Here is a 14,055-nt window from a genome sequence, read left to right as displayed (position 1 = left end):
GATTTCCCCAGCCCTGCCAAGGGGACCCTGGTCAGAAGGTTAAGTGAGTTTCATTGAAAAGACAGTTCTCCTTCCAGGCTGATAAACAAAGCCGCTGCAAGGAAACCACCTTCCCCCGCGGGCCGTCTGGCCAAGGAAAACAAGCGCATAAACATTTCAGGGACATATAGGAAGCAGTTCTGCTGGGCGCCTGCTGAGAATGGCCGCGGAGTTTACATAGCAAAACCCCGGGCCTCTGTGCAGCCTGGACAAAGCATCCCAGCCGTCACTTCCCTCCGGCTCCTCCCTGCTGTCCCCAAAGACCCACAGCAGCCACAGCGGCCACAGCTCCTGCACCGCCCGTGAGAGCACAGGGCTCTACCGGGCCACTGGAGGTGGCTCTGCCTCGGGGCGCCCGCCCTCAGTCCTGGTGCTGGGAGCCACTGCAAAGGTCCCAACCTCTGTTTTTGACACCACACTCTCCCTGGTCTTCCTCACCAGCCTCCATTGCGTTTCTACACTTCATGTTCTGTCTGCAATTGGAGGATATACATTAATGGAATGAGGAGGCTTCAACTGTACAATTTTCCCGTCAGGAGTGACTGTTTTTCCCATGCCCACCCACTCCATCCTGGCTCTGCAATGTGGGGAATCCACAGACTGCCCCCCCACCCCATGTTCAGCCAGTTTCTGCACATGCCCACTGCAGACACAGGGGGCCACACCCCGTCCCTCTGCTCATTTCCATCCTATTGCCCTCCGTGGCCAAGCGGCCCCTCCTGAGAAGGTTCTTTCCTCCAAATCCACTTGGCCAGTTCCTGCCGACTATCCTCTCGGGGCCGGGCAGGCACCCAGGCCTGCCCTGAGAAGGCTCCCGGGACCCCCCCCCCCCCACAACACACACAGGAACCCAGGCCTGCCCTGAGAAGGCTCCCGGGACCCCCCACCCACACACACACACACAGGCACCCAGGCCTGCCCTGAGAAGGCTCCCGGGACCCCCCACCCACACACACACACACAGGCACCCAGGTCTGCCCCGGGAGGGCTCCTAGGACTGCCCCCCCGCCCCCCCCCCTCCCCACACACACACAGGCACCCAGGTCTGCCCCGGGAGGGCTCCTAGGACTGCCCCCCCGCCCCCCCCCTCCCCACACACACACACAGGCACCCAGGCCTGCCCCGGGAGGGCTCCCAGGGAGCCAAGTTGCTCCTGGTCAGCACGGCTTTACATCACCTGGTGCCTGAGACCGGGCTCTGAGCAGAAGTCATCAGGCTAACCCAGGAGTCAGCAGGAACACCTCAAAACCAGAGGATATCAGTTGCCTACAGAGACCCCAGTTAGAGCCATCGTAGCCCACAGGTCACCAGGGCCCCTGCACCTGGGACTGCGCCCACCCCCGCCACAAACCACGCAGACCTGGCACTTCCTTCACGGCAACAGGAACAAATGAGTCTTGGCTCTTGTGTGGTTTCACTCCTGTTTTATGGAAAGCCGACTACCAGAAATATCCAGGGTCCAGGGTCCCGGGAGGACCATATCAGAGGCTGGGCAAGGGGGTGGCCCAGCAGGGAGCCAGGAGGGATGCAGGGAAGGGCAGCCGAGGCCCCAGCAGTGCCTCCTTCCTGTCCTTGGCAGTCACAGCTCGGCTGGGAGGGAGCCTCAGCACCGTGGGCCCTGGTCCGTCCAGGATGGCCCTTCGTAGAAGGAGCAGAGGTTCTGGATGCTTCTGCAGCAGTGCTGGCCCAGGTGGGGGTGACACCCTTCTGAGACTCGTCCCCGAGGCCTGGGGCTCAGCTGTCACCCTGTGACGAGTGAAGACAGAACTCTCCCACACGAAGGCTCACAGGATGGGGTCTGAGCCGTTCCAGTTCACGGACGCCCCCTTCCACCTACGAGCAGAGGGACAGAAAGAGCGTCAGAGCGGCATGGCCCACACAGGAGCCCCTCAGGCCCTCGTGCACCTGAACTTCCTGTCTTGGGGTCTTGGAGGAGTCAGGTTCCACCCTGCCCACTCACACACAAACCTACCACCAGGCCCTTACAAAACACAAATGCACCCAAGACCCCGAGGGCGATGGACAGGTCCTTCCTTCCTTCCTTCCTTCCTACCTGCCTGCCTGCCTGCCTGCCTGCCTGCCTGCCACGAGTGTTCACTGAAAGCTCCTAGGTGCCTGGCCGTGCGGGGCCCTCGGCTGATGTGAGTGATCCACACACATCTGAATCCAGACACTTTCCAGGGGTGCCTGACGGTGGCACTTTAAAGGCACATGGGAAGACCTACATTCAGAAAAATTCGGGCTCATTCCAGATAAAGGAGGAGGTCCGGTGGCTGGGGCCCTGTAAGGGGTGGAGAGAAGTGCAGCAGAGGGTGGGGAGCGGCGGAGGCAGCGCCGTGTAGGACCCGGAGGCCTTGCAAGGATGCTGGCCTTTGCTCTAAGAGCCACAGGAAGCTAGTGAAGGGCTGTGGGCCATTCAATAAAACAGATATGCATTCATTTATATGCATTATTAAATAGTGTGTGACACCCTCAGAAGCACTAAGCATAATTAAACTGTAGTTCAGGCTTACATACCATTTAATAACTAGAGGCCTGGTGCACGAAATGTGTGCACAGGGTGTGTGTATGTCCCTCAGCCCAGCCTGCACCCTCTCCAATCTGGGATCCCTCTCACAATCCAGGACTGCTGGCTCCCAACCGCTTGCCTGCCTGCCTGCCTGAATGCCCCTAACCACTTCTGCCTGCCAGCCTGATCACCCCCTAACCACTCCCCTGTCAGCCTGATTGATGCCTAACTGCTCCCCTGCCAGCTTGATTGCCCCTAACTGCCCTCCCCTGCTGGCCTGGTCACCCCTAACTGCCCTCCCTTGCCAGCCTGGTTGCCCCTAATTGCCCTCCCCTGACAGCTTGGTCGCCCCCAACTGCCCTCCCCTGCTGGCCCGGTCACGCCTAACTTCCCTCCCCTGCAGGCCTGGTCCCCCCCAAACTGTCCTCCCCTGCAGGCCTGGTCACTCCCAACTGTCCTCCCCTGCCGGCCATCTTGTGTCCACATGGGGGTGGCCATCTTGTGTGTTGGAGTGATGGTCAATTTGCATATTACCTCTTTATTATATAGGATAGTTCAATTCCAAAATCAAAGTTATGGCCTGTGAGACCACGACATTTCCCAACATGTGACTTTAACACGTGGCACTATATTTCTAAACAACTCAGAGGAATCCCGTTTGTGGGAGATGGGTCCGGCACTGGCTATCAGACACATACACATTCTCCTAAGATGAAATGGAGCGGAAGCAGATGCTCCCCCCACAGCAGAGCTAGACAGAGTGCAGGGCTGAGGCTGGAGCTGAGGAATGCTTACACGCACGGGGCCTGGGGAGGGAGGAAGCAGACGTTTTCAAAGCCTGAAGTTTTTCTCCAGGACAAATGTCCAAATGGGAACCGCCAGAGAGGAGGAGGAGAGGGCAGCTTTCTCACTTTAATTGTGCATCTGCAGGCCGGAGGGCAGCGGGGAGGGGGGACGCCTCGCCCATACAGGATGGATGCCTCTCCCAACCGAAGCTCAGAAGCACCAGGGGTTTCATCACAAACACCACCTTCTTCACCGTCATGGACAACCTGGACTCCCACGGAAGTCCTTTCTCTTCCCTTCCTCCGCTCAGCTCCGTCCTTCCTCACGCAGGCACCACATCCCCGCCCCCGACCTCTTCCAACTTCCTGTCCTCCTGCTCCAGGCAACTCCTTAGTATACGTAAAGACTGTCTGTTCCCTGCTGAATAGTTTGCCTACTTCATACCATCCCATTCCCCTTCAAATGGGCAAAAAGGTTTCTTGTCATTTGGAGAAAAACATCTTAGTGGAATGTCTATGCTTCTTGCTGCCCTGGGGAGGGTTAGTGCAGGAGCTGTTTGCACATAGCCCGTTTGGAACAATTAATATTGCATTCCCCTCGCTCCACCCAGGGCACAGCGAGGCTAGACCTTCCACAACCACGGGAATGCGGGGCGTAATGTTCAGTATGGTCTAGACACGAGGCAGCCCTGCCCTGGGCGGGCATGCCAATCAGCATCCAAGAAACCTTCATCTGGTCCATGGATGAGCGCTGAGCTGCCCCTCCTTGCGAAAGCACTCAACACGAAAGGCTGAGATGGGTGGATGATGGGTAAGCTGTTCAGTAGCGAATGCTTTCCTGTTTTAGGGAACTGGTCCTTCCAAAACCAGCTCCCTGTTCTCTGCGTGGCACTTGGTAAGAAATCTCACCCAAAATGAGGCTGCATGGTTTTGGCACAGCAGGCCGAGCGGTACCATGTCACCGCATGGACCGTGTGCTCCTGGGCCCTTCAGAAGCAGGTCTGGATGTGCAAACAATCTGCATACATCTGGGAGAGTCTTTTCTCAGCAGTAACTGCTGGAAGAGCTACCTTAGTAAGACACATTGCAAACCTAACGCGTGGCGAGATGCACAACCCGCTGCGCTCGTCCCCGGCCCTGCCCCCTCCATCACCAGTCACCATCTGAATCGAAAGGCTCGGCATCGCCGTCCACTGGACGTGGAAGAATGAAGTGACTCCGTGGGGTCCGGGTGCTTTAGACTCTGTCCTGAGCTGCTGTGTGTCAGCACTGAGACCCATCCGGAGGAAGCTCTTCGGGGTCTGGGGGTTGAGCCACTTCAGTGGAATCCACCAGCACCAGCACCAGCACCAGCACATCGTCACGGCTTCAAGAAGAGGCACTGGGACTGGGTCTGGAGACACCCTGCCGTGGCTGGGAGGGGCGGGCTGCCCCTAGGTGGTCAGTGCCCACCGCCTGCACTCGCTGATGCTGGACCCTGAGATGCCCCCGAGCAGCCCACACAGTGCAGTCAGCGGGGAAGACTGGAGGTGAGACAGGCTGGGCAGGTGCGGTGCTGACCACAGGCTCCCAGGGACGAGGCTGGCCCACGGTGTCTGCTGGGTTAATAGCACTTTAGCAATCTGTAGCCACACAGCACAGGGCTCAATTGATTCTACCATGCCACTTGAGATTTCCCATTTCTTCCTCTGTTCATCTTTGCAGTTTTGAAGCCGTCATCAAAAAGCTTTTAGTGTTCTGTTAAGATTTGTAGGTAAGCAGCAGCCTCCGTCAGTTACTCTCCGAGCTTTTGGACTCTCGGGACACATCCTAACTCCAGACCGCAGGAAGGCGGCAGAGGCAGGCAGGGCGGGGAGTGACGCCTGTCCACAGCTGGGCTCCAGGGGCCGATTTGCAAAGGAGAAAAGATTGCCTTCCCCAGGGCAAGAGTGAGGGGAAGAGTCATAAATGGACCGAACTTCCTGTGTCCCTCTAAGATCCACCTTCAGCCTGGCCCCCAAGGCCCTCCCCATCCCTCTCCATCCCTCCCAGCCTGTCCTCCCCACTCTGAACAGGCAGGTGGGACTTCCTCTGAGCTCCCAATCTGCAAACATCTCAGGACGCCCCTGCCGTCCCCACTCCCCCTCCCCCCTCCCCCATCCCCCGGGAGATGGCACTTGGTTTTGGGGCAGGGGCCAGTCAGGCTTGTCTGCCGCTAGATGTCACGTCACACCAACAGTCACCATGTCCTATGGCCAGGCTATGGGGTTTACACTTAGTTTTGGGGGTTTTCACAGAGGTAACGAACCCACCCCATCCCGGCCATCGGAGGGAGAGTCCTAACAGCCCCAGAGAGAAGCAGCCTGCCATTTATAATCGGAAATCAGAGCAGACACGTCTTAAAGCCTGAAAGGACCGGACACAAAACACACACACTTTCAAAACCGCTCCTACCGGGGAGTCACTTCTGAGTCCATTGCAGGGAAAGGAAGAGCCCGCAGCACGTGAGACAGTTAGACAGGAGGGCCGGACGGACGCTCAGCGTGCACAGCGCCTACACCCCAGTCCCGCCAGTCAGGAGGAGGCTGAGAGCAAGGGCGGGGAGAGGGCTTCTCAGCCTCGACACCGTGACATCGTGGGCTTCGAAACTCTGCTGCGGGGGCTTGTGCATTGTAGGGTGTTTAGTACCCTCCACCGACCCCCCCACCCCCACCCCCAGCTGCAACAAGCAAAACTGCCCCAGACATTGCCAAACAGCCCCTGGGGTGCAGTCACCCGGGCTGAGGACCCAGCGCTGGCACAGGGGCGAGCTCAGTGAAGCTGCCACGGCCCCCGGAGCCCAGGTGGGCTCAGCGTCACAGACGCCCCCTCACAGCACAGACGTGGCCCTTCCCCCAGGGCCGCCAGAACGGCCGTGGTCAACAGGACGACAGTGACTGCCCCAAACAATTTCCACACTGATAACCCCGATTTCGGGGGAGAGATGCCCGATAGAGCCAGCACAGGCAGGGCGAGGCCGGCCTGGGGTCAGAGCCTCCGAGCCGACTGCTATGAGTACCCGCCCCCCCCACCCCCGCCGGGCTCCTCTCACTCACTTGCATTTCCCAGGCGAGCACCCCTTGTGCAGGCTTCCTCCCTGGGCCCCAGCGGCTCTGGAAGGAGCCCCAGGGGGGCCACCTGTCTGGGTCCTCCACCCCATCCTTCAGGGGTCTCCCTCCCTGACAGACTGTGAGTTCTCAGAGGGCAGAACTAGGCCACCCTCACTCCCCCTTGACCTCTAGGTCGGTGCCTGAGCACGGGCACCCAGGGTGCTGCTGAATGAGCACCCCCTCCAACCAGCTGCTCCCCTGGAGGCCAGACCCAGTGGGGAACCTGAATCCTGTTCACTTCCTCCGGCCTGTCCTTTCCCTCCGCCCCCGGCTGTCACAAGCTCTGCCATGGCCCACGCCACTCTCCCAGCCCTTTCCTCGCCTCCTCCCGATTCCCCCCTTTCCTCACGCAGGTCCATCAGGGAGGACGTGTCATTCCCAACCAACAGGTGGGAACGCTGGGTGCAGAGCAGAACCGAAGCTCCCGGAGGTCAGAGACGTGACAGCGCGGAGCAGGAGCGAGGCCAGACCCTGCGCTGTTCTCCCCCACATCGCGGAGCCCAGTGTTCTGTGAGCCCAACCAGGTGCCAGGAAACCAGGGCAGGTGTGCGAGGGCTGCAGTGGGGGCCCCAGGGAACCCTGCTCCCACGGGTGGCCCTCGGGTGGGTGGGGGCAGCGGGGAGCAGGGCGCTGGGCGCCAGGCCCTGGAAGGCAACATTCCAGCTGGAATTACATGTTCAATTTCTTGTCTGAGCCTCCAAACAGAAACATCTGTGGCCCAGCCCCAGGTCCCGGCTATGAGCTCTTTTCCTCTTTTCTCTGGACCGGTGACAACTGTGTCTTCTCCCCTCTAGCCAGGCTGGAAGGTTGAGCGGTCACTGTGGGTCTTGTTGGGAAATGACCATAATTGAGCTTTTTTTTGCTGAGATGGTTAGAGAAGCGGGATGGGGGAGCGGGGGGCAGGCTCCCCGTTCCTGACACAAGTAAGCAAAGGTAACAGGAGACTCTCTGAGGCCGAGATGTGCGTCACGCCAGACAGTAGAGATGGCATAGGACCTGGGGACCGTTCAACTTAGGATGCTCTTCTCCAAAGGCAAAGCCCAAAGTCTGAGCTTGTGCAATGTTGCCATGGCAACAAAGCCAGGTGGTGGGAAGTCACACTGCCTGCTCAGTGATGTTCCTCTGGGCTGGGACAGCTCGAGCCTCAGCTCCAGCCCTCATGCTGCCTGTGAGTAGCATTGGCCTGGGGCACAGACCCGACCCTGGAGAGCCCGTCTGTAAAAGGAAGGGCCAGCCTGGTGGTGAGCAAGGGCCTTCTGTGGATCCAAGCAAGACGCCAGGTGGCCAGGTGTGTGGTGTGCTCCGTGCTGGGACAGGGCGGTGTCAGAGGTCCTGGGCATCAGAGCTGGGCTTGAGGGCAGACGGTGCATCTCTCCGTGGACCAGAACAGAGTGGATTCTGCACTTGACTTCCACTTGACCGTGAATCCCAAGAGCAGGAACCAAGTCGCATCCAGCTGTTCCTTCCCTGGAGTCCAGCCCAGGGTGGAAGGGAGGGGAGGGGAACCACCTGCCCTCAGGCTCATGCTGCGTGAGCACTGACTCACCTCGGCAGGTGCTTGGGGCTGGAATGGCCTTAGAAATGACCTGAGCCTGGCCGTGGCAGCACACCTACCCCTTCCCATCAAGGCAGCGACTTCCTGCGGGAGCAGGACTTATCCCTCAAAGGCAGGCCCTAGTCCAGCGGGTCTTCACTGACCTGAAAGGCCACTTTCCCAAGTTTCTCCCTTTGAGCTGCTTGAGAATCTGGGATGAAAACAAAATGCAAAGCCTTTGTAATCCAAGCCCCGGAGCAGGATTCCGGAGGCCGGGCTGTTTCCCATTACGGGTATGTTATCTGATGGGGACAGAGGGGGAACCAGGTCCCACTCCGCCCACTGCACTTTTCCGGGAACAACGCTGGGAAAGGGGAAAGGTTTCTCGGTGTTAACCACCCAGGTGGACCCCACGGGCAGGCAGCGGGGGGAGAGGGAGGGGCGGCAAGTGCTGGGGAAGCAGAGCCAGCAGACAGCTGGTCTCAGGGAACTGCTAACAGAAGGTGGGAGCACTCCCACTTGGAGGGCAGGGGCGGGTAGGGGACCGTGGAAATAGTCCCCTGGCCCTGGGCGCTGCAGCAGGTGGGACGGTCAGATGCAGGAGGGTCAGCAGCTCGCCTGGCACCTGACCTCACCAGGCAGCCAGGGACGGGGCACTGTCCTTTTCAGGCGCTGGAAGTGTGGGCCTCAAAGCGTGGGCCAGAGCCCCAAAGCCACAGCCCCAAATCGTGTCCCTCCCCCCAACCCTGTCACCAGAGGCAGCGGCACCAGCAGCACCGGGAACTGCTCAACATGAAAATTCTCGGGCCCCACAGCCCTCTCAGCCAGAAGCCTGGGGTGAGTGAGACCCGAGACCCGTGGGTTGCCACGCCCTGCAGGGGCTGCTGCTGACACCCGAGGACCACCCTCTAGAGCGAATCTTCCCAGTGGGCGAGCCACAGCATCGACCCCTCGGCCACCGCGGGTCTGCGCCAGCCAGTCCCCAGCCATTGTCCCTAACCAGGTGCCGCACAATTCGAGTTCCTGTCTGTGACCAGGACTGGGCAGCGCTGTTGGAGGGCAACAATGAGCAGGGACAGGTGCGGGTACCGTGGGCCAGTGCCCAGTCCAAGGGCTCACTCCCTGAGGATGCCACCTCCCACACCATCACACACGCCATCATCTCTGTTTCGCTTGTGGCAATGGCGGGTGGGGGCAGGGGAGGGCCTGGGAGAAGGGGCAGCTGCCAGAAGAGGAAGAGGGGCTCCAGGCCCACATTCACGCAGATGTCTCTGCCCTGGGACCCCTGACACAGCAGAGCCCAGGTCATTGACAAGCACTTGGCAACGAGGGCTGCGCTCAGGAAGTCTAGGCCAGGCCCCGGAGGTGCTCGGCGGGTGGGCAGCAGTTCTCCTGGGGAAAGAGGGGTGCTCCGATGGGTGTTGGAGAGGCTCAGGGTGGTGGGCCGCCCTGGGAGGGGCGCAGAGACAAATGCACTTTCAGCGAGGGCCCCAGGGTCCGGTGGGCGGAGCCGGTGCCCAGGGTGTGGTCCAGAGCCCAGCTTGGCAAGCCCACCTGCAGGAAGAATGGCCTGTGGCCTCCCACCCTGCCCTGCAGAGGGTGCCAAGGCCGCTGTCGCCTCCTTCCCTGCTCTTGCCCTCTCGTCACTCTGCATCAGCGGCCCTTTCAACACAAAAGGAAGGCGACCTCCACATGCCTGTAGCCCTCCCGATGAAAGACAGGCTGGCACGTGAGCCCACAGGAATGCTCCGTCCCTGGCCCGGTGGGCGGGCAGGCGGGCGGGCCGGTGAGCAGATGGGCGACATCTCCCATGTCCCCTCCCTGGATTCGTGGCGTCTTCTTTCTCTGCGGCTCCATTCAAGGGCCTGCTTGCCCACTAGTGCCAGTGCCCTGGGCTCCGGGCGAGCCCCTGGATCTCAGAGCCACAGCCCCAAATCGCGTCCCTCCCCCAACCCTGGTCACTTCACAAGCAGGGAAACGAGGTCCCTCCTGAGGTCACACAGACTCGTGCGTGGCGGCGGAGACAACAGTAATGGGAGCCCTTACAGAGCTCTTGGGAACAACCGGCCACCCTGCGGAACCCCGTGAGCCAGGCACTGCCGTTCCCCCATTTCACAGGTGACTAAGTGAGGCCCAGAGGTAAAGTCCAGTGGCTCACAGCCAGGAAGGGCAAGGCCAGAATCCACAGCAGGCGGCCTGGCTCCAGAACCCACACTCATCACGCCTGCAAGTTGTACTGCTCCCAGAGAAGGCCCGGAACCCAGGTCTCCTCCCGCCCCGGCCCGCCTGCGCCTCTACTGCACCCAGAGCCTCCAGCTCACTGCCCAGAGGCTCCGTGCAGGGCCTGCTGCCTGGGAACCTGCCTAGCTCCAAGCCCGCCCCCTGGAGTGCTGCCAGCCAGGCCTGCTTGAGAACTCAGGAGTGAAGTGAGCCCCCCCCCCGCCCCAGTCTGGGCAATCACCTATCCGGACCCTTAATACCGAGGGGCTGGCTTAGAGGAGCCAAGGACCCCCACCCTGCCCCTGAGGCTAAAGGTAGCCCTGCTTGCTGGCCCACTGGCCCCAGCAGAGTGCCCAAGGCTCCTCCTGCCGGGTGCAGAGGGTGCTGCTGCCCCAAGACTGGCTGGGTGGGCCAGTCCCGACCGCCGTGCTGTCCTGCGAAAGACCCCCGACCCCCACCGCCCAGGTAACCTTACCTGCCCTCCCCCCTTTGGACCTAACAACACTCACCACATCACGTGGCTGCTGCCTTGGGCGAGGAGGGTCTCAGAGGCACCCACTCACCCGAGCCCCGTCGCAGGGACGTCTTTAGAAGCTATCTGAACTCATCACCCCACCAGTCACACACCTTTCCACTTGGGCCACGATCACAAAGTACAAAGTACTTCATACGGACAAGCCCCAGTGCTGGGTCTTTCCGGTCTGCGGGGTTCCCCCTCACCACACCCCACTGAACTGGGGTGTCCTCCTTTCTGCAGGCCCAACCACCCCAACCACCCCACTCCTGGCCACAGGTGAGGTTCCACAGCCAGTGGTGGGCCTGACTCACTTGGTCCTGATGCAGAGCTCGAGGGGCGGGACGAGGTCGTCCTCTCTGTCCTTAGGGACAATCTGGGTGGTATCTGCGGAAGCAAGAGGCACAGGCTCAGCCCGGGGCCCACCTCACCCTGAGATCAGCGCTGACAACCAACTTCAGGGACCCGACTGCCCTCCTCTCTCCCTGCTGGACCACTCTCGCTCCTGCCCATCGCTTCTCACCTGCACAGCACAGCACCCTCCTCCCTGGCCTCCCGCCTGCAGCCTCCGCCCCACCCTCCTGCCCCCACTGCAGCTACCAGAATAATTCTCTTTAAAAACACACCTGATCGCATCGCTCCAGAACCTCCCAGGGCTCCCTACTGCCTGGAGAATAAAACCCAAACCTGTTGGATGGTATTCCAGGCTCTCCAACACCTGCTCTCAACCTCCCCAGCACTCAGCCCAGCTCTGGCTCCCTCCTGCAGGACGCCTAGCACTCGCCCTCTGACCCCTCTTCCTGACACTGGAATCTGCATGCTCTCCGACCTCCCCGTGCGGGTGCTAGGGCCCGTGTCCCCGACCGGCCTGGAGGCTCCCCGAGGATGCACGGACGGGTGGGAGGCACGCACCGACAGTCAGCCGGATCTGCTCCTGTTGGTTGGCCAGGCCGTCGTAGTAGAACAGGTCGAAGAGCCGCTCGGCCCTCCAGTCCCGCAGGAGCTCGGGCTGCAGGCTGAAGAGGACGCTGAAGTGGCTCTCGCTGCACACCACCCAGATGGGGAACCGCGGGGTCTTCAGGAAGCAGCCCACCTGGACGGGGGAAGAGGACGGGATGCCTGAGGCGACGTGCTGCCTCGGGAAAGGGGCCAGGGCGTCTTCTGTCCAGCCCCAGGCGGCTGGCCTCAGAGGGGCCCGGCGGGGGACCACAGTCTGTGTGTGATGCCGGGTCCCCTCGTGCTGCTCAGACACAGCCTCTCCCAGAGCCGCCCCTGCTGCTCAGCCCGCTGCTCGCAGGGCCTCAGCCTCCGTCATGTCTGCCCAGGCATGTCTGCGCTCACCGCCACATCCAGCCGGCACACGGTGCTGCTGGCCGGCTTCCCAAAGCTCCTTCGTGCCCAGCCTGTCCCGCCCGGACAAGGGCCTCCTCAACTGGTCGTCACACCCTGCCCACCCCACAGCCCAGGGAACCTCTCACCAGTCTTCAAACTACGCCCGCAGCCAAGTCCCTGCCTGGCAAGCCCCTGCTGAGCACCCACAGCCCGCGGCCCGGGGGGCTGTACACCTCTCCCTCCCTTCAGGGTCTTGCATCCCCCAAACCACCCAACCAGGGAGCATGGATCACCACCTCCAGCTCCCACCTGGGGACGAGGCGCTGGGCACAGTGCCCGCCCTCCTCTAGCACAGGCCTCACTCCTGTCGATGACACGTCTGCCCCCGCTGCACACTGGGCTGTGCCCCTAGCGCCAGGAGCAGAGGGTGTACTCCGCATAAGCAAATGTTTGATGAGCGAAGGTCCTCGTGAGTGAGGTGGGTCAGGAACTGGGTAGGACTTCCCCTTGAAGGCAGGTGGGACAGGGAGCCCCGGGGTGGGGGGTGGGTGGGGGGACAACCTCTAGGGGAGCAGGCAGGGGCTGGGGGCTGGGACTTCCTCCTGGGAGAGTCCCAGAGAGGACTTCATGGTGGCGGGTGCTTGGGAAGCGGATCCATGCCCAGGCCCTCAGCCCTGCTGCTGTCCTGCCTGCCCAGGAGAGTCGGATGCCTGGCTGGCTCTGCCCGCCCCCACCCCCTAACCCCCCGCCAGCCCTCTCCACTCTCTCTGTCACCTGTGGCTCCGTGGACGCCCTCTCCTCACCCGGGCCCTGGCTTATTCAGCTTGTACGTGCCACGGGCTGGGCGGGCTGAGTCTGGCCTAAATCCCCACCGGCCCTGGGAGATGTTTGCTTGCTCAGGTATTTACAGAGCAGCCTGTGGATTAGGGAAAGAATGGGAATTATTTTTCCAGTGGGGAGAAGGGCATACTTTCTCCGAGGCCGTCACAGAAGAGTGGTCGCAGCCTTCCTGGGGCCCCTCAGGATGGGCTCTGGGGGGAGGGGAGGCCTTGAGCAGAGGGCTGTGCTCGGAAGGCCCTGGACCAGGTCCCTGGTGAAGCACTGGCTCGTGAACACTGCTTCCTCCCCAGGGTGGGAGGGGGCCTTTACCATGTGTTCATTTTCTCTTTGTCCAAGCGCCCTGCCTCCCCCCTCCCCCGCCCCCCGGCCAGGGGGCCCTCACCGCAGTCCCATGTGACATTATGTGACTGCAGAGCGCACTCCTGGGTGGGATGTGGGGGAATTAGGTGTCAAAGGACGAGGCTGGACGTGCCCAAACCCCGCTGTAGACTTGGCTTCTGTTCCAGGCTCAAAAGCAGCTTTTCTGGTGAGGGCGTCCCCTCGAACCGGGAGCCGAGACTGGGGACCAGGGCTCACTCTGGCAGGAATGGGAGCTGCGGCTGGCCATTTACACAGCGGCCAGAGGATCCGGCAGAAAAGGCTGCCAGGGAGTTTCTAAACAAGGTTTCCCCTTCAGGAGCCTCTGTCAAGTGGGTGACATTTCCCAAAGATGAAATTCACCTCCTTGGGATTCGGGGCAGCTGACCAAGGGCCTGGGCGAGGAGGGGACGTGAGGGTGTGTTTCCGCCAGCACAAGCCGAAGCTTTCTCCCGGTGGGTGACCGTGTACGACTGAGAACTACTTTTTAATGAGGGTTCTTTCATCTTTGGGGGGTGGGGTGTGAATGCCCCAACCCCACCTGTGGACTGCAGCTCAGGAGCCCTAATGGAAAAGGACCAACATTTTGATTGCTGGGGAGTCAGCCTGTCACTTCCGAGGAGGACATCCGTCCAGCACGGCCTGGACTCTGGTCCCAGGCACCGTGTGAGACAACGGGGATATGGCAGCATGCTGAGCCCGGTCCTATGGCGCTCAGCAGAGGAGCGGGAGGACAGGCAGCAATCAGATAGCCTACGATGCACTTCCGTGCATTTCACGGAACCCGAGCGCCATCA

At 61.2% G+C, this 14,055-nt stretch overlaps 1 protein-coding gene across 1 annotated transcript in view; it reads right to left on the bottom strand.

Moving 5' to 3' along the window:
• Positions 1-1,445: 1,445 nt before the first annotated feature.
• The window catches only part of MINDY4 (MINDY lysine 48 deubiquitinase 4), a 94,849-nt gene continuing 82,239 nt past the window's right edge, over positions 1,446-14,055 (bottom strand). Inside the window, exons 16-18 of the mRNA XM_080664577.1 lie at positions 11,642-11,822; positions 11,044-11,116; positions 1,446-1,872 (exon numbers count right to left, since the gene is read on the bottom strand). Coding sequence (XP_080520703.1) covers positions 1,824-1,872; positions 11,044-11,116; positions 11,642-11,822 — 303 coding nt within the window. The 3' untranslated portion in view covers positions 1,446-1,823. The remainder of the gene's footprint in view (positions 1,873-11,043; positions 11,117-11,641; positions 11,823-14,055) is intronic.

This window comes from Plecotus auritus, assembly GCF_963455305.1.
Source record: "Plecotus auritus genome assembly, chromosome: 4".
NCBI classification, from domain to species: Eukaryota; Metazoa; Chordata; class Mammalia; order Chiroptera; family Vespertilionidae; genus Plecotus; species Plecotus auritus.
The sequence above is the reverse complement of the archived record's forward strand: the minus strand, read 5'-3'. Positions and strand labels throughout refer to the sequence as shown.